Here is a 22,149-nt window from a genome sequence, read left to right as displayed (position 1 = left end):
GGCTGGATCGCAGCAGCACCAATCCCTTGTCGCTGCTGGATCGCAGCAGCAGCGCTCCCTTGTCGCCGCTGGATCGCAGCAGCAGCGATCCCTGTCCTGCTGTCCTGTCGCCAGCTCCCTGTCCTTCTGTCCTGTCGCCGGGCCATGATCTGGTTCTCCGGCCTCCGGAGGGGTTCCGCCTTTGCCGCCGGCGCCCTATGACCTTTTGCCTGTGCCGCCGGCATTCCGCCTGGCCTCCAGATGGTTTTGATCTTCGTCACGGACCTCATGAGCACATGTGCAGCCCCCGGGCCGTCCGTCCAAAGTCTACCACTTAGCCCTTGTCTGCATACCAGTCTGTCCACCTGTACCTGTCTGTAAGCCACCTCACCCCAATAAACACTGTAGCCATCCTGCTACTTCATCCTCATATGCACCCCATACGAAAGGTCTTTTTTAATGCAATGTTCCCTTGTTTTTGAGCAACAGCCTTCTACTTATGCTACTGAATCCAGACTGAAAAGCATTAAAGAAATTGTTTTGCACCAGGGAAGCGCTAAGTTGCTGAAAAACAACCTTTTCATTGATCTTTCCTAAAAACGTTAGGTTTGATATGGGCTGTAGTTATTGATTACTATTAGACTTAGAAAAGAGGTTTAATACCTGCAGTCTTCAGAGCCCTGGGGAAAAGGCCTGACTGAAGAGAACTATTGACTATCTGGTGTACATCTGATGCTATGCAGTTATAAACATCCTTAAAGAAGTTTGTAGGCAGAGTGTCAAGGCAGCAGGTAGTAAGCCTCAGATTTCAAACAATTTCTTTGCATAAGGTTTCATAATCTATGGGGTGGAAATGAGTTTTAAACTATTTTATCTGTGAAAAAAGAAGCAACGTCACTGCATGATTTGGTGGATAGCAGTTCAGGATGGACTGATGCTGAGGGTTTGTCAGTCTTTGAACGACAGTAAATAAGGTGCATGCATTATTGTTTTTTATGAATAATTTCAGAGGAAAAGGACTGCCTTGCCCTTTGTAGGTCAAGGTTATTGCTGCAAAGTTTTCATTGATAAATCGTGTTCTGGTCATAGCTGTTTTTATTCTGCTGGTGTCAGCAGAGATGGTCATTTTAAAAGAAAACACAGTAATGATCAGAAAGGGCAACATCAGTCACTACAGCCTCAGAAATGTGTAGGCCTTTGGAAATAATGAGATCTAAAATATGTCAGAGGAACCACAGGCTGATCATTAATCAAAATGTTTGCTATAAGTGGTTGTTGGTTTGTTTTGTCCATTGCTCCCCCTATTGTGTGATGAAATGAACACTGTAGTCCCTACCGGCCACGAGCAGGACTTCTAGTCTGGTTCTTTCAGCATGGTTTTGGAGAGGATGCATGCTCTTATTGCCTACTTTTTTCTCTATTCAGCAAGTATTCAGCTTCCTGTAACTATTTCTCCTAAGTTGGTGTCTGAGCAGCTGGAGCTGAAGCATCTGAGGGATAAGACTCACTCACTTACTTCTGCTTGTCCAGGTTTCTCCACCTGAATCACGGAGACGTATTGGAGAAAAAAGCAGCAGAACTGAAGCAATATGTCTGTCTACAAGAATCAGCAGCCCTCTCTAAAGAAGTTCCGACTGAGTTTTTACATCTGTGCAGTCGTCGTCATCCTCTATCTCATCAAGCTGATCTGGAACTACAGGTGGGTGAAATTACTAGTCTGATGTGTGACTCAACTCAACTGTGGCATTATATGTGGCTCAGATATGGAGGGTGGAGTCCATATTGGAACTACTTTTTGTCCCTATGAAAACTGTTGACAGCACAGGTGGAGAAGGAAAAATCAGTGTGACTTAAATGTGCAGCATCTCATATAATGAAGTGGTCAGCAGTGTTTCACTTTATTCTCTTTGTGTGTTTTATATTTGTGTGCGTGTTACAGCTGTTTTCCCATACTTTGTGGGTATAAGTCACTCTTTTTACAGGAAAATCTGGAACTTTCTCACTACTAGTGAAGTTTGATGAATCAAAATTAATCTAAACGGTGTAAATTCGAGGTGCAAAAAACACAATCATTGTCACAGAAATGTCACTTCAAACAGAGGCTGTGGCCTAGGGGCCACCTGACCCCCTTGATTCCCCTGGGCCCTGTAGGCCTGTTGAATAGTCCTGCATGAATACACTTTGGCTTTTTGAGGTTTTGTCACTGCTGTCAGTACATCACAGCAGAAGATAAGCACTCTTGGGTGTGTCATTGTGTTTTTTCATCTTACTTCCCCATTTGAATTGAAACATAAAATGCAGCAAGCTGAAAGTTCTGACTCTCACTCTACATTGAGATGAGAAGTTCATATTAAACAAATATTTAAACAGTGCTGTGTCTTTTGCTACATTTATTCTTTGTAATTTCTGTACTTTTAATATACTTGCATTGCTTGCATAAAGCCACAGACAACAAACATATGGAATCACTCTGAAACACTGCATGTAAAAAAAAAAAATAAAAAAATTCAGCATTCATAGAAAACACTAAGCTGCTCTACTTGGCTACCTGGTGTCTGCCAAAAATTTCAGAGATTCGAAAATGCAGCCGTGATGTAGGAGCGTGCAATGCAAGGTGGGAAAATCTAGTCACAAACTATTTTATTGTCTGACTAGGGAGAACACTCCATTTTGATCAGGCAGTTGCTGTTTTATAAACTGCAGCACAGTTTCGGTGTTTGTGCCTCCTATTTTCAAAATTCGACATTTGGTTTCAACAAGTCCTCTAAATCAGCTGACAGTTTGATTTCCCTCCAAAATGAAGCATAAGTGCTTTCTGATCTGACGTCAGTGCCTTCCAAAATCGTTAGTACACTGTTACAAAAGTGAAACTGTTTTTAACTCTGCCGGCGCTATTGTCAAGGTTTGGTTAGTAAAACGACTTGGTTAGGAGGGTTAGTGAAAGATAGTGGTTTGGGTTAAAATAACTACTTGGTTACGTTTGGGGAGCAGTCATGGTTAGAAATGAACGGTGATTGTCAGTAGGAAACAGGATACTAACAACGGCCTCTTGTGTTACAGTCTAACATTTTGCTGACCCATCCATTCACCCTGACTCCTCCCTCTGTGGACGTTGTGGCTGTATAACAATCAGTGTGTCTCCATCCACCTATTTTTATGTGCAGTTTCAATTTGCGCATTAAAAGCTGCAGTGGAAACACTTGAAATGTTTTAAAGTCCAAATATTGCAAAACAAAATTACGCTTGGCTGAGGTGGAAAATTTGATGTTTTGATAAAAACAAACTGACAAAGTGCAATGGAAACCGACTTAACGAATGAATGATGATGTACATCAAGCATGGACTTTTGTCCCTCAAGCCTCCGCTGAAGAGACTAAAAATAGCGGCAGATGAAATAATCAGATCTGTGTGGAGCGATGAGACTGTAATGTTCCTCAAATTAATACATGAAACATAAATGTTGTATTTCCGTCACATTTTCTGCATTGTTTTCCGTTGTTTGAGGTTTGACTGTTACTCTTTTAATTACCTCATCTCGTTGAGTCCTCTTCTTCTGCAGTGGTTTAATGGCACCCAACTGGAGAATTAGCACCACCAGCTGTTCATCTAGATGTGCCCAACTCCCAATATTCGCATAAAGATAGTGGATGAAACACACATTAATTAGCATTTCATTTTCTTTTGCAGATTTTCTGGAAATTTGGTTAAAATCTGAGCTACATTTAGATGGAAACCAATTCAATTTCACACTACTTCCTCCTTTGCCCTCAGCGGTCATTGCTGAAATGTCTCTTGTTTCTAAAAATGCACCCAATTAATGGAGAAAACTACAGTAGCAGAACAATATGCTTCATAATCTCCTCCTCTCTTACCTCTTGAATTGCTTGTTGAACGTTTCTTGTCAAGAAAAATATGATTTGTATATATGACCTCACCAAAATCATTTGTGGATCCACAGGCCTGACAGGAGCTTCCAGTCCTGGATCCCGCCCCGCCCGGCACCCCTAAAACCCATCCCAGTGCCTCCAAGTTGTTCAGGGAAAATAGGTAAACTAACCGTTACTGATTGCTGATCACTGAAGTTTTTTGAAAATGTCTGTCTGACATCTGTCCTGATAAAACTTTCAAAAGTAACAAAAGTATTTCCTGTTTCTGAACTTCTGTCTCATGATCACTCTCCATTCACTGGAATGTTAAATTTTCACTGTTTCCTTTTGATGTGGGAAATAACATTGATTGCTTTTACATCACTTTTTTTCACATTTGGTGATTCAAAATGGTATGAAAGTCATTGCTGTTATACAGTCTTTTCCAAGGTTTATCTGAATTCAGGATGTACAATGTAGTAACAGGATGAATCTAAGTCACAAAAGTTGATGTAAGAGTAAAAAGGTGGGTACACATTCTGCTAAGAAAAATTGGCAAGGTGAATTTTTATGCTTATGTTTCAGCACTCAAAGCACTTGCTTAAGGGTTAGGGAAAGATCATAGTCTCGGTTAAATACTGAAAGTCAAAAGTGATTTGAATCATGAGACAGGATGTGGTTGCTTTATTAATATGTAACTGAAACCATGATCTTTCCCTAACCTTAACCAAAGGGCTTTTGGTGCCAAAACCTAACCACCTGCAGAACTCTTACACAAAGACACTTCCACTAAACATAACGTACTCTGGTGCGGACCAAAAACCAAACAAAGACCACCTGAAAAGGATCTCCGTAAAAAGCACAATTACAAAATATGCAACAAGAGTTCTGGGCCCATAAAAGGTCAACGAAATGCTGGGTTTTCTCTTGGTTCATTTGTAAATAGTCAGTGTGAACGCGAACCGGACCAGAACTAAAATGCAAAATCCTTGGTCCAGTCCAAACGAACCAAACTACCGGTGTGAAAGCACCTGTAGGTGTAATCACAACAATTTCAGCTCTCTTCTGTTGTTTCTTCTTCCTTTCAGCTTAGCAACTGTGCACACAACTACAGAAAGGTTAAGGTCAGGAAGTCAGTGGATGGATTTTGGGTAATACTTTCACTGTTTGCCTTCGTTTTCTCTTCCAAATTAGTTTAACTAACCTGGAAGTTTGTTTTCTTATTGTCGGGCTGCTCATGTTTCTTCATCCATCTGACTCGTTTTTAGTGATGTCACTGTGTCCCCAGTTCTCGGCAGTTTACTCGGTGACTACAGTGTTACTATTCTTGACAGGACTGATGGCCAGAACCATGTAAAAAAGACCCTGGTTGTGATAACAATTATCCTTTTATTGTGTACTCCAACCCAAACATTTCTTTGGCTTTCTATTTTCTGCTGCTGTGGTGTGAGTGCAGAGAAATGTGCAGCTTAGTAGCTTTTGTGCAAAGACAACTGTTGACAGTATCAAGCACTTAGGCAACAACTTGGTTTAACATTTTTCACTCATGCAGTTCCTCGGGAACAAAATGGGACCTTCGTGGCAGTCATCGGGACGAAGACACAGCTGGTAGCAGCTTATTGGGAGCACCGCACAGGAAAAAAAGAGGTCAGTGAAGTTAGCAGGGCACCAACTCTGCCAAGTTTTACTTCCTGCGGTGCTCAGTGGATGCAATATGGCAATAAAACAAGTGGGTTCAGTCACAATTAAAAATGTTAAGATAAAAAGGTAGGTTGTAAGTTTACATGCTCCCCATGACGTAATAACATCCTTACTCTCGTCTTCTCATGCCAGGTTCGTGTTGTTGCAGTGGTGCTGAGGAGCGAGGCAGTAGACTATTACTGCCATCTCTGTTGTCAGGGCAAACTGAACAGCACTAAAGGTGTCATCGACATCATCCCTTATCACTTTGGCTTTGCGTACGGGACAGCATACATCATGTGTCCTCTCCCCTCAGGCTGTGATACCCCATCTCATATTGCTGTGACCTCTGCTGCCGACTCTAAAGGTAGTGAAGGGTTTTGCACATCAGATTTTTAGCCATGAAATTACGTCCATGGTGCCCAGAAAATGAATCCTGTTGACTTTGATGATCCTCTGACTCTTCCTGTAATGCCACCAGGTCAAAGTTGATGGTTTGTGGTGCCCAGGCGACGTGTCTTAATGATTATGGTGATCTCTGTGCCTAAATACAGCCTCAGAGCCCCTAGCATGGCTGTAAACTTAGTCTTGTTGTATTATCACATCCTGCGTGACTGCCTATCTTCTTTATAGTTTCAATTAAATCACCCTTTACTATTTACTGTGTAATGAGAAGGTAGTACATCTGCAACTAACAATTACTTCTATTATCAATTAATCTGCTGATTATTTTCTAATTTAAATGATTAATGGTTTGGTCTATAAAATGTCAGAAAATAGTGAAAAATGCCCATCTCAATTTCCTGAAGCCCAAGGTGACGTCTTCAAATTGCTCGTTTTGTCTGACATAAACTCTAAAACCCAAAGATATAAAATTCCCTCCTAGTTGAATGTACTGTACAGTAATGAAATGTGATTGTCACAATGTGTCTGTGATTCTTTTCTGTGGCCACAGACAAACTTGAGTTTTTGGAGGTGAAGAACAAGAAGGCGAAAAGCGACTCCTTTCCTTACAACTTCACCGTCTGCTTCTCCACCATGTATAATTTCAAGAACGTGCTGCAGGTAATGTCACACAACACTGATTTTACAGTTATTTTATTTACTGAAAAGTAAGTTTATTTTCTAAAGTATCTTGACCAAGACAGGCAGAAATGAGAAATGCAGAAGAACAAAATAGGACAGACCAAAAGAAACTTAATCATCTTGATTCTTCCTTTTCTATTGGCTTTAATTACTTATTTTCATGCCTAGCACCTTTCCATCATACATTACAGTAAGTCCAGAGAACATTTCCTCAATGCTTCTTACTACTATTTGCCTTTAATAATGGAGAAACTAAAACTTTTTTTGACTGTCTTGCATTTTAGTGCTCACATGTCCCTGGAGTGTGTCAACTAAATACCTGTGTTGTATTGTAGTTGGTCCAGAGTTTGGAAATGATGCAGTTACTGGGGGTGAACAGAGTTGTCATCTATAAGACCAGCTGCAACGACGATACACAGCGCATTCTGGACTACTACACACGCAAAGGTGAGGTATAGTGGAGGTGGAGTAGTTTTTTCTGTGTGTGATTGTGTTGTCTCCCCTCACCGCACTAGCAACTGCAACAGGGGTATTTTCATTTTCCATGCTTTCCCTATCATCATCATTGTGTGAACAATGTAAGCAGAGTAGCCAAACACCCTTTTCCCTTTCGTTCAGCTCCCAAGGAGTTGGAGGAGGTAAGGATAAAAGGCTGTTCCATTGTTCAATACCCAGGACAAAACCACAAATACAGTGCTTTCCAGGTCAGTGTTAGCATTGTGTTTCCTCAACATCTAGAAGTCAACCCTGGTCAGACCTTTATTTTTCTAAACACTCTACACTCTCTCTGCAGCTACTTTGTCAGAAAAACAGAAGAGCAACTTTTGCATCTGTTTACAGCTCAAACTCATGTTTTATTAAAGACGTCAGTCAATAATCTGCCTTTTTCCATCATGCCTTCCATCGTGATTTCATGTTGCACACAGCACAAGTGGTTCTCCACACAGCAGCAGCAGGACACCGTAAAAGGAGTTGGTTAGGCAGCTGAAGAGTTGGAGTGCAGCCTGTCGCCTGCAGCTCTTCCTCTAACAGCTCACTGTGGCTGCTCCTGACTCTTCATTACTCCCTGCAGTATTTAGAACTGAGCCAGTGATTAAAAAATGACCATGTCTTGTTTGTAGATGCATTTTTGGTGAACAATTGCTGTCAGTGCTAACCTCAGTGACAAATACATTGTTTCCTGTGACTGCTTCACAACTAAAGCCAGTGTGTTTCACCAGTTCAGTGCTTTTATTGTGAAGCAGCAGCGGTAGGACATGTTGGGTTAGCATTAGCAGTAACTTAATCCAGCTCTGATACAGCTGTACCAGAGCGAACAGTAAACAGTGAGGCAGATACTGTATCAGTGAGATGAAATTATAAACAGTAATGGATTACACGCGCTGGATTAAATGCTGCATCGTTTGCTGTGGATCCATCGTGTGTAGGTAGACAATTTGATCCCAGCGCGGAAATGGCAGACTCAGTGTAACAAATAAAACTACTATATCACTGAATTTAATTACACTGAATGCTATTGCTGAAAAATGCTAGTGAATAGCATTAAAACAGGTTTGATTTCATGATATTATTAAGTATTATAATTTATATAAAACAAGTCAAGTCATTTCCCAGAATGTAACAAAAATGCTAAACTAAAATCTCTTGGCTGCTAACACGTGTCCTTCTAATCTAATCCTTTCAACGTCTCCTTCTCAGGTTTAGTAGAGGTGATTCCTTGGTCTATGTCCAGATTTCTGCGTGTATCTGATGGCTGGAAGCCTAATCTCAATCCAGGTGACATCCACTACTACGGCCAGATCCCTGCTCTCAATGACTGTATTTACAGATACATGTACCAATCCAGATACGTGGCCCTGCATGACACAGACGAGCTCATACTGCCCCAGTCAGTCAACAGGTAGCACTTTCTTTATGAGAGTAGACTCATGAAATGAGACAAATGTCTTTTGATAAATCAACCTCTGGGAAATGATGCCTTGTATCAAATGAAGTACTTGATCGAGTTCTCGTGAGTACACTAGCTGTATGAAATACAGTCTCGGATCCCACGCTCTTAAAGTGCTTAATAGTTTTTAACATTTTATAAGAATTTGTAAACATTAATAAAGCATTACTTTAGATCTCCTTTTCAGAGAATGAAATGCTAAAATAATTACATGAATAAGTAAATTTATGAATAACTAAAGGATAAACAATTTTATTGTGTAACAAAGTATTTATTACTCGATTTAACAATTAGATTTCATTCATAGGCGTTTAAAATGGTTCATAAATTTTATTACTACTTGAAGTACAGTGTATCTTTATGTGATCATAACTACCTTATAATAATGTTTATACAGCAGTTATAGATGTTTACAAATGCAACACTTTAGACATATCCATATGTGCTTCCAACTTCGTTATGTGCTATTGTGTGTTATAAAGTATTTGTTTATATATTGCTTATGAATGTACATAGGTGGTGTTTAAAAAGTGTTACCAATGTATTTTTTTTTAAATCATTCTATTACCAGTTGGTTGGAGCTGTTGCCGCTGCTGGAAAAGACATATGGCGTTGACAAGGGTTACATGTTTGAGAATTACGTGTTCCCCATCAGGCCTCCTCCTCCCTCCAAAACTCCGCCCCCGCAGAACCACGACTGGAAGAATGTGTCCGGGGTGAACATCCTGGCTCACCTGTACCACGAACCCGTCACTTCACTGAATCAATACAACTACAAGATCATTGTCAATCCTCGAGTTGTGTTCTGCACGGCCGTCCACGGAGAGATGAGCTCACAGATTGGTTCCAGCGTTGACAGTAAAATAGCACGGATGTACCACACAAGGTTGTTTACTTCCTAATCAATTCCTATGTGTGATTGCATTATTTGTTGGGAGAACGTCACACAATTCCACCACGTAGCTGCAGGAAAACAAGCAATAAAACAAACTTGCATTCTCCTGAAAGAGTAAATGTGTTTATCAAACAGACCCACAAGTCTGGAGTCATTTTAGCAAGTGTTTTCAGTGTGTGCCTCTCTCCTTACTGCACATGCACTGAAGTGAGGACCATGCAAATAATAGGAGACATGTTAACTGAGGTTCATTATGTATTTAGTTGGATTCGCTAAGGTCTCACAATCTGAAATGATCTGAAGAGCAGGCGTAAACATAGCACACATAGGATTTACACCACCATGAGAGGTTGTAGTTGGAGAGGAAAGTTGACTTTACCTTTATTCTACAGAAATCTAAATGACATCAGATAGTCACACCTGCAAAAAGAGAGCTGCTTTTGGAAGTTGTTTTCATCAGACTTGAATTTTAACTTGACAATCATTGAATTGTAAAATCACTACAGCACTGTTTTGTCTTTTGATAAGATATTTATTTAATGCATTCGGCCGCATTGCTTCTAGTGAAGCATCAGCTGTATCAACACCACCTACACCTTCAGTTTCCCTCTCAGTGAGAACACAGCGCACATTTGCTCTGCAACATTTTCTTAGTAAATCTGGTCAGTCAGTTTGTTTACATGCACTTAAGTAACCAGGTTACAGTCACCTTTCTGCAGTAATCTGATTTCTTAACCATTGTGTACATGATGTTAGAATAGGGCTGGCCAACCTCTTAGCCTGCACTATTGACACTGTGTTTAAAGCTTTATTTAATTAATAAATTTAATTTGCTGATGAAAACATTCAGCAGATTAAATCAGTTCCCTTTTAGTTTTGGATTAATTTAATTACTATGGCATGTAGTTATGTTCCTCATTCCAAAGGTGAAGAATTCTGAATTTGCTACAGCTCTGAGAATCTTTCTGTCTGTGCAGAGCTCCAGCACAACCCAAGCTGACAGCAGACCGGCTGATTTATGACGACCGACTGCTGAAGTACAGCGCCCACCTCACACGGAGTGTCGATACTGTGCTCAGAGACAGTGGACTTCTACCACAGAACAGCACACAGTAGCCTCTGTTCGTATCTGTGTGAATGTGTGTGCTTTCATCCTTGTGACAAACAATCTGGAAAGGGAGGACATTTTGTCTCTTCCTCACCTCTTCAAAAGGCTGTCTGAGGTATAAGACTATCTAAAAAGTAAAAAATAAAAAAGCATTTCTCCTCAGGGATCAAAGAATTTCTGATTCTGATCTAGACATGTTTTAAGACACACAAAAAATACTCTGCTTTGAATAATTTGTGTCTCATATTGTTTCTCAACAAAACATTTAATTACCTCGATAAAAATTATTCAAATTGCAAACTTCTCCTCCTTTATTGACAAATCCAGAATCTATGAATCTGGTTTAGGCTAAAAGGATAATTCAGCTCCATTATTCCCACCACTAATAATTACATTGTACTCACTAAGTTAATTGATGAGATCTGGGAGCACAGTAACATTGCTAAAAATAAGTCGAATGGGGTAAGAAACAAGCAGCCACATGATTAGACATGTTTTAAACAAACGTAATTTGGAAGAGAAACTAAGGCGAACGGTAAACTGTCATTTGTAAATATCATCAAATTTGTATATTTGGTCTCACACCTATGACCATGGAAATTGATAGTCTGCCTTGTAAGCCCATTTGGGCTGGGCATCTATTGATGCAAGATATGATATCAGAATATAGATCACCGTGTGTGTGTGTGTGTGTGTGTGTGTGTGTGTGTGTGGAGGGATCTCTTTGAATTACAAATGTCCTCAAATACACCACAAATAAAACAACACAGTTGTGTTGAAGTTAAAGTTGCGCTAGAAGCTGAAATCAATGTTTCCTATCCCGTGTAAGCCTCCAACTCAAGTACAACTATGACATTTACAGTACAGTCAATAATTTGCTGCATCCAGACAGACATACAACAATGACGACAACAAGTTTATGATGAAGCATTGAGTCTTAGATTGTGAACATTATGAGCAAACAGTTGAGAGTTTAAGTCAAGGTAACACCATATTGAAAAACCATGCATGTATATGTCCTGAAAGTGATTGCCTGAGGTGGAAGGTATATTTACTCAAGTTCTGGTACTTGTGGAAAAACCATACATGACCTAAAATATTATTCAAAGCAGAGTGTTTTATAATTTTATTTTATTTATAATATCCGCTAAAAATTAGCAAACGTGTGAGTGAAACGAGCTGGATTGATTGAAAAGGAGCGTACCTGTTCTGTCAGATGCACTGAAGTAGACACTCCATAAGTGTTAAATAAGTTGTAGTATTGAAATCTTTAGGATTTATCCTCTGGGGACCATGAATGTTCCAAGTTTCATAGCAATTATTCCAAAGTTTAAATATATTTTTAACTTTTAAGAAAACATGCTGAAGTTCCAGGTGCTGTGGGGAACACAAATATGTGTCCTCTCCGTTGAAAGTAACAGGGGAAATAAGTGCTATAGTGCACACACAGCTTCATAACAGCAACAAAGTTCACTCAGTCATTTCTCAGTCAAACTCAGTGCCATGAGACTGTGGAGCACAAGCAGTGGAGTCGACCCTCTGGTGTTCCTGTTTACCGTTGATTTGTGTTACTGATGTACTTTGTCCTGAGTGCACTCCTTGGTTGTATTGTGTCTGACTGTTTGTTGGTTACAGTCTGTCTGATTGTACTTCCATCTGCATTGTGCCACGTTCAGTCCCAAAGGGAATCTCCTGCTGCAGAGGAGCAGTAAAGTAATACTGCTGCTACTTTGTCACATCCTGCACATTCAGCACATACTCCTGCATGGCACAGGAATAGACATCATCTGGAGAAGAGGTCTTCATGAAGACCAGTCAACCTGTGGCACCACCAGTTGTGAAAGAAACACTCAAATCTTTGGCTTAGAGGATAGGTTCACAATTTTTCAAGTCAGTTTTTCAAAGTTACAGTTTTTGTAGTATCAAATGTTCCACAGACAGTGTTTCCTTGTTGAGCTGCGTCGGAGGAACAGCAACACAGAGGTCATTTTGCACTAAAAAGACAAACTTAGCACATTAGGAACAGATCTTTTTACAGCAAGCAAAACCCTGTTTCAGTGTTCATATGGGTACCTGACAATTGTTCCAAGACAGGCTTGAAGAAATGTGAACCTACCCTTTAAGTAAAGCTAAAGGTATTCAGAAGTAAAGGTTTTGTGATTAAATGTTCCTTTCAGTGTTAAATTGTTGTTGCATCTGGTCTAACATGTAACAAACATTTCAATATAATTGATCTATCTGCTTCATTTTTTCTGAATTATATTTTATTTATTTTTTATTTGTATAGCAGTTGCAGAAAAGAAAAAAATCATTGAAATGAAAGAAATAAATACATTAAAATTTAAGCAAATTTAAGCAAGAGGAATATTTGTGCAGCTCCCTCTGCAGGTCCATATGGAGCACAGCAGGTGTCAGGAGGAAAAACCTGATAGATGTGCCTTCTGGATCAATATTTTTGTCCTGAAATTACTTATATCCACACAGTCCATGTTCTTTGCACATCCATCTGCAGCAATGAAGTGCTCCAGAACTTTAAAGTTCAGAGTTCACGACCTGGCTGAGATCAACATTTCATCGCTTACTGTAAAACATTGCAACACAATCTGTCGCCCTGTAAAATATGATAAAGTGATGTTTATTGTAACATTGCCAAAATGTGACGCACATCAACATATCTCAGTCCAAGAAAGTGAAATTGCTACAACGTCAAGTGGAATAAAATCTGAAAATACATTTTTATAAAAACAAAAACTCTAGGACAGACATCCCCTTGAAACTCTTGAATCCCAATGTTTATTACATTGTGATACACACTGTATTATAACAGTTAGGAGCTGTTAGGAACTCACCCAGCCAGCAGTCAACAGAAGCAGTACCTTCAGTGCCTGCTGCAACACTATTCATTTAAAGTAATGAACTAAGTCATTTCAGCTAACTAATTTGAGGGAATGAGTTATTTAAAAATGTCTCCTGTTACCTGCCTGGGTCTGTAGGCATTAACCAATCTGTACAAAGATTTAGTTGAATGCATATTAAAATGAATTATTTTAGCCATCGAGCTATGTACAATGTGTGTGTGTGTGTGTGTGTGTGTGTGTAGCAGATTTATACACTCATCACATCACCTAACTCACATTCAAATGTTCTATTGTTCTAATGTTCAATAGTAGCTTGTTACGCAAATGTCTTAAATGACATAAATGTTACCGTGGGTAATGCTAGCATTCATTTGTATTCTTCATCATTACAGAGCTTCTCTAATTACAGAATATTACAGAAATTTCTTTGAGCACTAATGTCCAGTAATAAGAAATGAAGAGACCAAAAGACCCTGGGAGTCAGAGTCAAGTCAAGTAGAGATGTAGAGAGGTGATGCCATCTAGTGGACGCTTTAGTGAAATACAAGTTTCTCTCTCTCGCACTTCCACCAACGAGACGTTTCTCTAAACTTCTCAGATGGTTTCATTTAATTAACTGATCAAAGTATCTAATGTTTTACAAAAGAACAAAGATTAAAGAAACGTCCAAAAAAATCAGTATAGATTGGGTATCACAACTTAGTTTTCTCTTCTTCCCTAATCATTTCTCGACCCCTCAGATTTATCTCGTGACCCTTTGGAGGGGGCCTGACCCTTAGATTGGGAACCACTGGACTAAGCTACCTAACTGTATATAAAGTAGTTAAAACTAGCTCCACCTCAACCAGCTACAACAATGAAATTCTACTCGTGCATTGATGCATTAGTAATAATTTAATATACATATATGATAATATATCAGTTACAGGGGCCATTTTTCTACAAAATTAGTACTTTTACTTTTGATACTTTAAAGGTGCAATGTGTAAGTATTTAAGATATTTAAGAGATTAAAACATTCAAACATTAACTAAAATTATCAGTTATAGTTTCAGCTTGGAGGTGCGTGAGAGCTGCCAGTTTGCTATGTTACACAAGCTCTCTTTAGTCTTTTTTTAGTCTCGTAAACAAAATAAAATCATAAAATGTCAGGAAGGGGAATATTCCTACACCTATTTTCCTTATTAAACAGAAAAATACAACCATACACCTTCAGAAAGAAAGTTTCTAAGACTAACATCGCCTTATTTGCCTTGTTGACTCATTGTAAAACACAATAAAACAAAATAAAACTGTCTTGGTTAAGTCTTTAAACTGTTCCAACAATCATCAACTCTGGTTTGGTCAAAATAAATCCTTAATCCACCGCGTTAGATGTGAAAAATATTCTCTACACGCTGTCGCTGCCCGACCTTCGTCTCGCTCCTCTTGACGCCTCTCCTGTCCCCGCCTGAACCCACTGTGTCTTCGTCGTCCTCAGAGTCAGAGTCCTGGTCAGAGCCGCTGTAGACACTTTGTTTGTTTCTCATTTACAGAGCCAGGGCTGTGTACAAACAGCGCGCACACTGAACGGACAGCTGGCAGACCGGGACGAGATATTTCCTGAATTTGACAAAAAGACATGTATTGGATTAGAATCTCTTATCCCACCTTTAACTTTGGGCAGAGAACCAATTGCATTTCATTCCTTGTTTGCTGGAATACCATAAAAGTGATGAGACACTTCCCTCTGACTTCTGTGTGAGGGAAAAGTGACCAATATTGTAGAATATAATTTAATATTCAACCCGTCAGTGTTTTGTGTGTTTATTTCATGTGTGCTGAGTGTTTGCAGAACAATTTCCACAACATATCCTTCCTCATCCTCTACAACTCCACAACGTGTATCCTGAAGTGTGGAAAAAATGACCACTAGGGAGCAGCAAAAGCCAATTAAGTCAGAAAACTCATTGTACTGCTTATGGCCACTGATAAAATGGAATCTGAATTAGAGAAGCTGAAGCTGGAAATTAAAGGAGCACTGAACAAACTGACTGTAGAACAACAGATTGTTGAGAAGTCAAACACGCAGTCAACTAATTTCACATGTCATAAAGTTCCTTGATCGGGATGAAGTGGCCGATCTAGAGGATGAGGGCATGTCAGATCTCCTTAATGTGCAGAACAAAATAGACAAAATCCAAGTGTGAAATAGTTCATCAAACTGAGGAACAGGAAAACCTCCAGAGAGAGGTAGAGGCGTTATGGCTGTCATTGCAAGAAACGGAGAATGCAATGCATGACCTAATGAACACAAGCATGAACCCCCCTGCAAAGTCCAGCACCCCAGCCAAGAACAGGGCTCCAGCAGCTCCTACTGGCTCTACGTGGCGCGAAGACTTTAAGATATCAGGCCAATTAGGCGAGCCAGGGCAAAAAGATAGGCTAACCTTTTGAAAGTGGGCTTAGCTATCCAGAGTCAGAGATCATTGATGCTGTAATCCGTGCCATCACACCAGGTTTGCAGTTACTTTGCAAACTTTAATAATTTCACTTATTTAACCTTACAGCCTATTCTATATTGCATCTGTAAGTATTTTGCATTTCGTTGCCTTGTACTTGTACATGTGTAATGACAATAAAGTTGAATCTAAAAATCTAAGAAAAATAAATAAATAAAAAATTGTTTTTCTACGATTTTGGAAAAATGTAAATAAGATAATAAAGTTACAACTGGCCATGCGCTACCCTTATTCATCCTGTTTTATGGCTGTAACAGTAACAAGTTCATCATTAAAAATATAATTTAAAAAAACAAAGATTTGCAGCCTTACTGGGTTCGTATATCTGCTCATTTAAATTCTGATTCTACCTCGGAACTGACGTTTTGCAGCCATCTCATTTACATTTAAAGATTTAGATTTCAATTCGACTTCAACTCCGTTCAAATGCTTTATCGGCATGAAAGTCTCAAAAACTATTTTGCCAAAGGACTACTTTCACTTTCACTTTCCTCAGGAGGAAGGGCCTCCGCCTCTTCCTCCTGCTGCCTGTTTCATCTTGCTGTGCGTCAGTGGTTTCCGTTACACACGGCGGAGCACAGTGCAGGCAGGAAAACACATTTTCTTTTAGCTTAATGTATAAAAGTTATGTGTTAACGAGAAACAGACTGGAGATGATGCGGCTCTGAGACAAACTGCTCACCAGCCAAAGAGCGATGTGGATGTGTTTGACGTCCCAACTCTGCGTTTGGGAAAATATGTATCCTTTAGTCCTGCGCTCACACGAGAAAGGCAAGTTACGTCCTCATTCTTACAGCGTGAATTGACATGTTTGCAAGTAGGCCTACTGTATAATGTTGAATAGTTTCTGTGGCAAAGAGTATATTTTATATATTTTATACCGTACGTTAGCGGTCGGATGACTTAGATAACGCCTATGTGCGTGCTGTAAAGATGCCAAATACGTGATAAAAAAACAGTAATTTAATAATATTATTTGTTAGATTATGTTTGGGTGTCACCAGTTCAGCACACTATATAGCACATAGTGCACACTGACATAACGGGAGAGTAAAAGTCAGTTCCGTATTGAGATGTAACAGTTGCGTGACACATAATATAAAAAAAGTCAAGAAGAAATAAGTAATTTAGGTTTCCAAACATTTCGTTTGTGAAAGAAGCTAGAATATAGGCCTAGCTAGGATTTTAGAAACATTGGGCTCACAAATCCCACCAATTCAGCCCTCCACACTTACATAAAAGGGGGGAAAGTCTTTTTTATTTCTATTTTTTTTTTCTGTTAAGTCAGACATCGACATCTTAAGACTTCCTTGTTTGTTTTACCACTTGCCAGTCAGCCAACAGCTTTTGCAGTGTTGAATTAAAAATTAACAACTTACTTTTTATTTTGATACTCACCTCCAGATTCTTTAAAACTTTACCTTTTAGTCATACAGTCACAGTGGCTTTCTTTTCCTTCAGTCTGAGGGTTGGCTTTACATTTTGCATTCACAGCAGAATAAAGCAGAACTGAAATAAACATTCATGACTCCAAATGTGGGTGAAACTTGTACAACTTTGATAATTGCACTTATTTATTGCTTATATATACACACAAAGGCCTGTAGGATACGATCGTTACGTTATCGACCTATTGTACAATATTTGGACATGACCTTGATCATTTTTGCTGTCCTCAATATTGCCTGTTGTGTTTACATAAGAATGTCACCAACATGATGCCAGAATAAACAGCAGCCTGCCCTCTGTGTGGAGTTTCACAACACACACACACTGTTATAGTGCACAGTTTAAGGACCCAAATGCAGAACACAAGAAAGTGGTATATGGATGAGATAGCAACCGTTTTTATTATATACTGGAAGTAAACACTGGGGGATGTGAGCTCTTCCAGAGCGGTGAGGCTCCAGGGACGGAGACGGGGAGTGTAGGTACTGGCTCGGTCAAAACCAGGGAGCAAGTCCAAACAAAGCAAACAAATTCGACAGAGAGCAGGCAAAGCTACAAAAGTCCACAGTACAGGTAAGGTCCAAGGAACAAAGAATCAGTACAATTGAACTCACGGTAAGAAATGCCGGGATGCTGGACACGGGAACAAAGTACAACGAAAAATGCACACGACAGGGACAACGGCCTGGAGTAGGGATTCAAGGGCCAAGTGGTGGACCTCGGGCGAACGGCCCGGGGGCTGGACATATGCAGAGAGCAACTCATGAAGTCCGCGTCGAAGACCAAAAACATCTGGAGGCCTGGCAGAATGGCGACTGCGATCCAGCGGTGGCTGGAGATCTGTGGTGCTACTTCGATCCAGCCGGGAAAGGAGGTGACTGCGATCCAGCAGGGAGTCCAGGGGGCTGCTGCAATCCAGCAGAGAGTCCTGGAACTGGGGGCCGCTGTGGCACAGGAACTGGCCAGACTGCTGACGGCTCTGGGGCGCTGGGCAGCGATGGCTCTGGAGCACTGGGCAGCGGTGCAGGCTGATGACTGGCGGGCCAGGAGTCTGGCTGTTTGCTAGCGGGCTGGGAGTCAAACCTTACCTCAGAGTTCCGCAACTCCGCAAAGTTCTCTACCATAATTGGAAGAGTCGAAAGCCAGGGTCTGGATAATATTGTCTTCTCCATTAAGGAGTATACAAAAAGTCTGCGTTTGATATCTACCGAGTCTATAATGGATAGGCAGAATCTATCCATAATGGAGAACACTTCCCTCAACTCTCCCACGAGAGAGTCGACTTCTGCTGGGTCCCAAATGCAGAACACAAGGAAGTGGTTATATGGATGAGATAGCAACTGTTTTTATTATATACTGCAAGTAAACACTGGGGGATGTGAGCTCTTCCAGAGCAGCAAGGCTCTGACAAATGCACATGACAGGGACAACGACCCAACAATGAACATAGGAAAAGACCTGAACTAAATACACTAAGATAGGTGAGACAACGAGACACAGGTACAATCAATCAAGGAGGGGCCAACAATCTAAACTGGAGGGAAAGCAAATAAAGACAGGAAGTTAAACCACAAGACACACAAGGGGAGGAGAATACTACAAAATACAACAGGAAAGAGGACAAAACCTCAAACTGTAACACACATAGTGTAACCAACTTGGCGACTTTCTTAGATTTTCAGACCCTCTTAAAGACTATAGATCCTATAGCTTGTAAATATGTAAATAGTTTGATCTTCTCCCTCCTTTGTACTTTTTTTTATTTTTAACTTTCTTCTTCTAATATAAAATGTCCCTGTAGTGAGTTTGTGATTATTTGGCTAAAGATTTCTCTATCTCTCCCTTGCTGCAACTGACACAACCCCTATGCTTTATGCATGTAAATGCGATGGAATGTGATGCAAATGCCCTTAAAATGACAGTAATATTGTTTATCACAATTATTGCTGGGACAATATATCGTCCAACAAAAGTAGTTATCGTGACAGGCCTATATACACACTAACAATGGTGCTAAATAGTGCTAAAAGTGGTTATAGGCTATTAATCAGCTACTATTTCGGATTACAAACAACATTGAGACTTCATATTGGGAGGAAATCAACAATCTTGCAGAGTGGTGGACAGAGAACAACCTGATGCTCAGCGTCAGCAAAACCAAGGAGCTGATATCAGGAAAATGGAGGCAAGACACACACCCCTGTCTACATCAGTGGAGCTGAGGTGGAGCAGGTGAATAGTTTTAGGTTCCTGGGAATCAGCATCACAGAGAACCTGACATGGTCCTCTCACATCTCCACCCTGGTCAAGAAAGCTCAGAAACGGGTGTATTTCTCAAGGAAACTTAAAAAGGCAAAATTCTCGTGCCAAGTTCTTATTAACTTTTACAGAGGAGCAATAGAAAGCATCTTGACTGGAAACATCACAAACTGGCATGGGATGTGCACGGCCCGGGACTGGAGGGCTCTGCACCGAGTGATCAAAACCACTCAGAAGATCATTGGTACCAGCCTCCCGAGCATCAGTGATATCGGTGAGGTGAGGTGTCAATGCCCAAAGGATACTAAAGGACAGCACCCACTGCAGCCACAGCCTGTTCACCCTGCTGCCAACTGGCAAGACATACAGAAGTATCCGCTGTCGTACCACCAGACTACAGAGCAGCTTCTTCCCTCAGACTGCTAAATTCATCCTCAGCACTCCACCATGTAAAATCGTTGTCATTTCTATTTCTACTTCTAAGACTTATTATTTATTCACTGATCTACTGTATATATATTTTTGAGTAGCATAAAGGGAACTACAAAACATACATAGCACTCGTTATGACTGATGTTGAATAAACATCAGATTTTCAACTATGACTGACACTGAATCAATATTGATTCATCCGTCACCTAAAAGTCAGTCTGCAGCTACATTTTAGCTGATTATATATTGAAACAATGTTAGTGAATCAACACTGATTCACCAATTATCTAAAAGGTTCATGGGGTTGAATTTTAGTTGATTTTGATATTTTGAAACTAATCCACAATCCAGCACTAATTAACTACAAGAAACCAGACCTTTATATTACATTTTCTTTATTTATACATGTGTACAAAATGATATTGTTCTCCAAATGTAAGTGAAGTTCAAGAAAACTTTTGCTTTAATAAAAAATTAAGACAATTACCTAACTGAAACATTTCCCCAAAAAAAAATCTGTGACAGTAAGATCAATTTAAATTTACATAATATTTACTAACAAAATTATTAAATGGGCTTTGGATTATTTAGGAAACTTACAGATCAAATATATAAAGTGAAATATAGTATCACCACATGTCTTTTAAACAGGGAGTGAAATACTTATGGAACAGTTTTTTACATTTTAAAACCTTAAAAAGTAACTAAACCCCCAAATCACTTTTTTCAGCTGAAAACCAATGTATATGGGGTTTTAGTAGTGGTGTTGATGGATTCAGGTCCAAATCTTGCTATTTTAGTGCAAACTACTTGAATTCTACATATTGTGTTATAAATATGCATAGTGACTACTCTCCACAGGTTGAAACCTAGCTATTGCAGCTGAATTTTGCTATTGGCTGATCTGGAGGCAGGTGACGTATATGGTGGCAGCTTTTGTCATCAACCAACCCCCCCTATTTGAAAAGTCACATGTCACAAGTTTCGCTGCTCTGATTGGTTGTAGGTCTGGGCCTGTGTCCAGTCTGCAGGACTGTCCACCAGGAAAACAAAACTCAGATCAGATCTGTTAAACTAGGCAGCGCTGATCAAATATGAATCAAGATTCTGTTACTGCATTGCTTATTTCCCGCCACAGATGTTTTCAGAAACACATTTCACTGTACTGTTTAGCTGTAATTTGAGACAGTTTGTTAGTAGGCCGCCATTCTTTTCCTGCTTGAAAACAGACCAAGCACTGCCCCATCGCTCAGCGCTACATAACGTCACTCGTTTCGTTGCTCTGTATTGGTTTTAGGTCTATCCAATTGCGCCCCCTCCCAGCGCTGCCCACGTACTTTTTTTACATTCTAGAGCCATTTTTTGAATTTCCAGGGTCGAGGTCGATAATTATCTCATCATTTATTTTAATGGGGCTAAAAGGGGCATTCATTAATTAATTAATCCATATTATCCATAGTTTATTGTGGTACAAACTCACATAACATGCAGTCTTTCTTTACTGTCTCCTTGAAGGGCCTCTTGTCTGCCTTGCATTCCCACCTGAAGTTCACGGTAGACTGTTTGTAATGGTGGCTGTTTTCTGTAGATCACCTTGCAGTCCAACCTTGACAGATTGGAAAGCGAGAGGTTGATTGGAGTAGCTAAGGGGACGGACAGAAAGTAACATCTATCGAATATGTAATGCACTTAGATTGCAGTTGTTTTTGTATTGGACTCCATTTTAATGTCCAGTACATGCTTGTGGACAAAATAACAACTTACATTGTACAATCCCATTACAAAATACAAAACAACCATGGCCTCAGAAATGACCATACAGCTAATTTTGACACAGTAACTCTGACAGACTAGTGCTTTCCCCCAAGTATCTCCTGAGTGCAGCCAGTATTTAGTAGTAAAGTAGTAAGTGACTGAGTTTGCAGCCCAGACCTTGACAAAAAAGACTTGCTGGAAAACAAGGACATTGCAAGCAGCTCTCCACAATACAATATTGTGAAATATTTATTTTGACCTAAAATTCACTTCACTTACCTAAGTCAGGTGCAAGTTATGTAGGAAGCTCCCACCAGTCTCAAAGGAGGTGTC

General features: G+C 40.0%; 2 protein-coding genes and 1 long non-coding RNA gene across 6 annotated transcripts in view; 2 read left to right on the top strand and 1 right to left on the bottom strand.

Moving 5' to 3' along the window:
• LOC122878874 overlaps positions 1-12,692 on the top strand; it is a 29,825-nt gene extending 17,133 nt beyond the window's left edge. The window contains exons 2-10 of one of the 2 annotated variants that reach the window (XM_044202361.1): positions 1,510-1,678; positions 3,938-4,026; positions 5,398-5,492; positions 5,679-5,892; positions 6,481-6,590; positions 6,947-7,058; positions 8,310-8,511; positions 9,215-9,445; positions 10,432-12,692. In XM_044202361.1, coding sequence (XP_044058296.1) covers positions 1,569-1,678; positions 3,938-4,026; positions 5,398-5,492; positions 5,679-5,892; positions 6,481-6,590; positions 6,947-7,058; positions 8,310-8,511; positions 9,215-9,445; positions 10,432-10,570 — 1,302 coding nt within the window. In that variant the 5' untranslated portion in view covers positions 1,510-1,568 and the 3' untranslated portion in view covers positions 10,571-12,692. Of the gene's footprint in view, positions 1-1,509; positions 1,679-3,937; positions 4,027-5,397; positions 5,493-5,678; positions 5,893-6,480; positions 6,591-6,946; positions 7,059-8,309; positions 8,512-9,130; positions 9,446-10,431 lie in introns of both variants that reach the window. The other variant, XM_044202360.1, reaches the window with a different exon arrangement.
• LOC122878888 lies at positions 11,430-16,353 on the bottom strand. Its single transcript, XR_006378566.1, has 2 exons — positions 16,234-16,353; positions 11,430-15,022 (listed from the first exon to the last, which is right to left on the bottom strand). It is a non-coding gene; the product is annotated as an uncharacterized LOC122878888 (long non-coding RNA).
• A 100-nt stretch (positions 16,354-16,453) lies between these two features.
• Positions 16,454-22,149, top strand: part of LOC122878873 — a 29,774-nt gene continuing 24,078 nt past the window's right edge. Inside the window, exon 1 of one of the 3 annotated variants that reach the window (XM_044202358.1) lies at positions 16,454-16,692. The gene's annotated coding sequence lies outside the window, so the exon portion shown is untranslated. Of the gene's footprint in view, positions 16,693-17,702; positions 17,944-22,149 lie in introns of those variants that run through there. The other 2 variants (XM_044202353.1, XM_044202354.1) reach the window with 2 other exon arrangements.

Source organism: Siniperca chuatsi, linkage group LG7 (assembly GCF_020085105.1).
Source record: "Siniperca chuatsi isolate FFG_IHB_CAS linkage group LG7, ASM2008510v1, whole genome shotgun sequence".
NCBI lineage: Eukaryota > Metazoa > Chordata > Actinopteri > Centrarchiformes > Sinipercidae > Siniperca > Siniperca chuatsi.
Note: the sequence above shows the minus strand (reverse complement) of the source record. Positions and strands in the feature narration are given on the sequence as shown.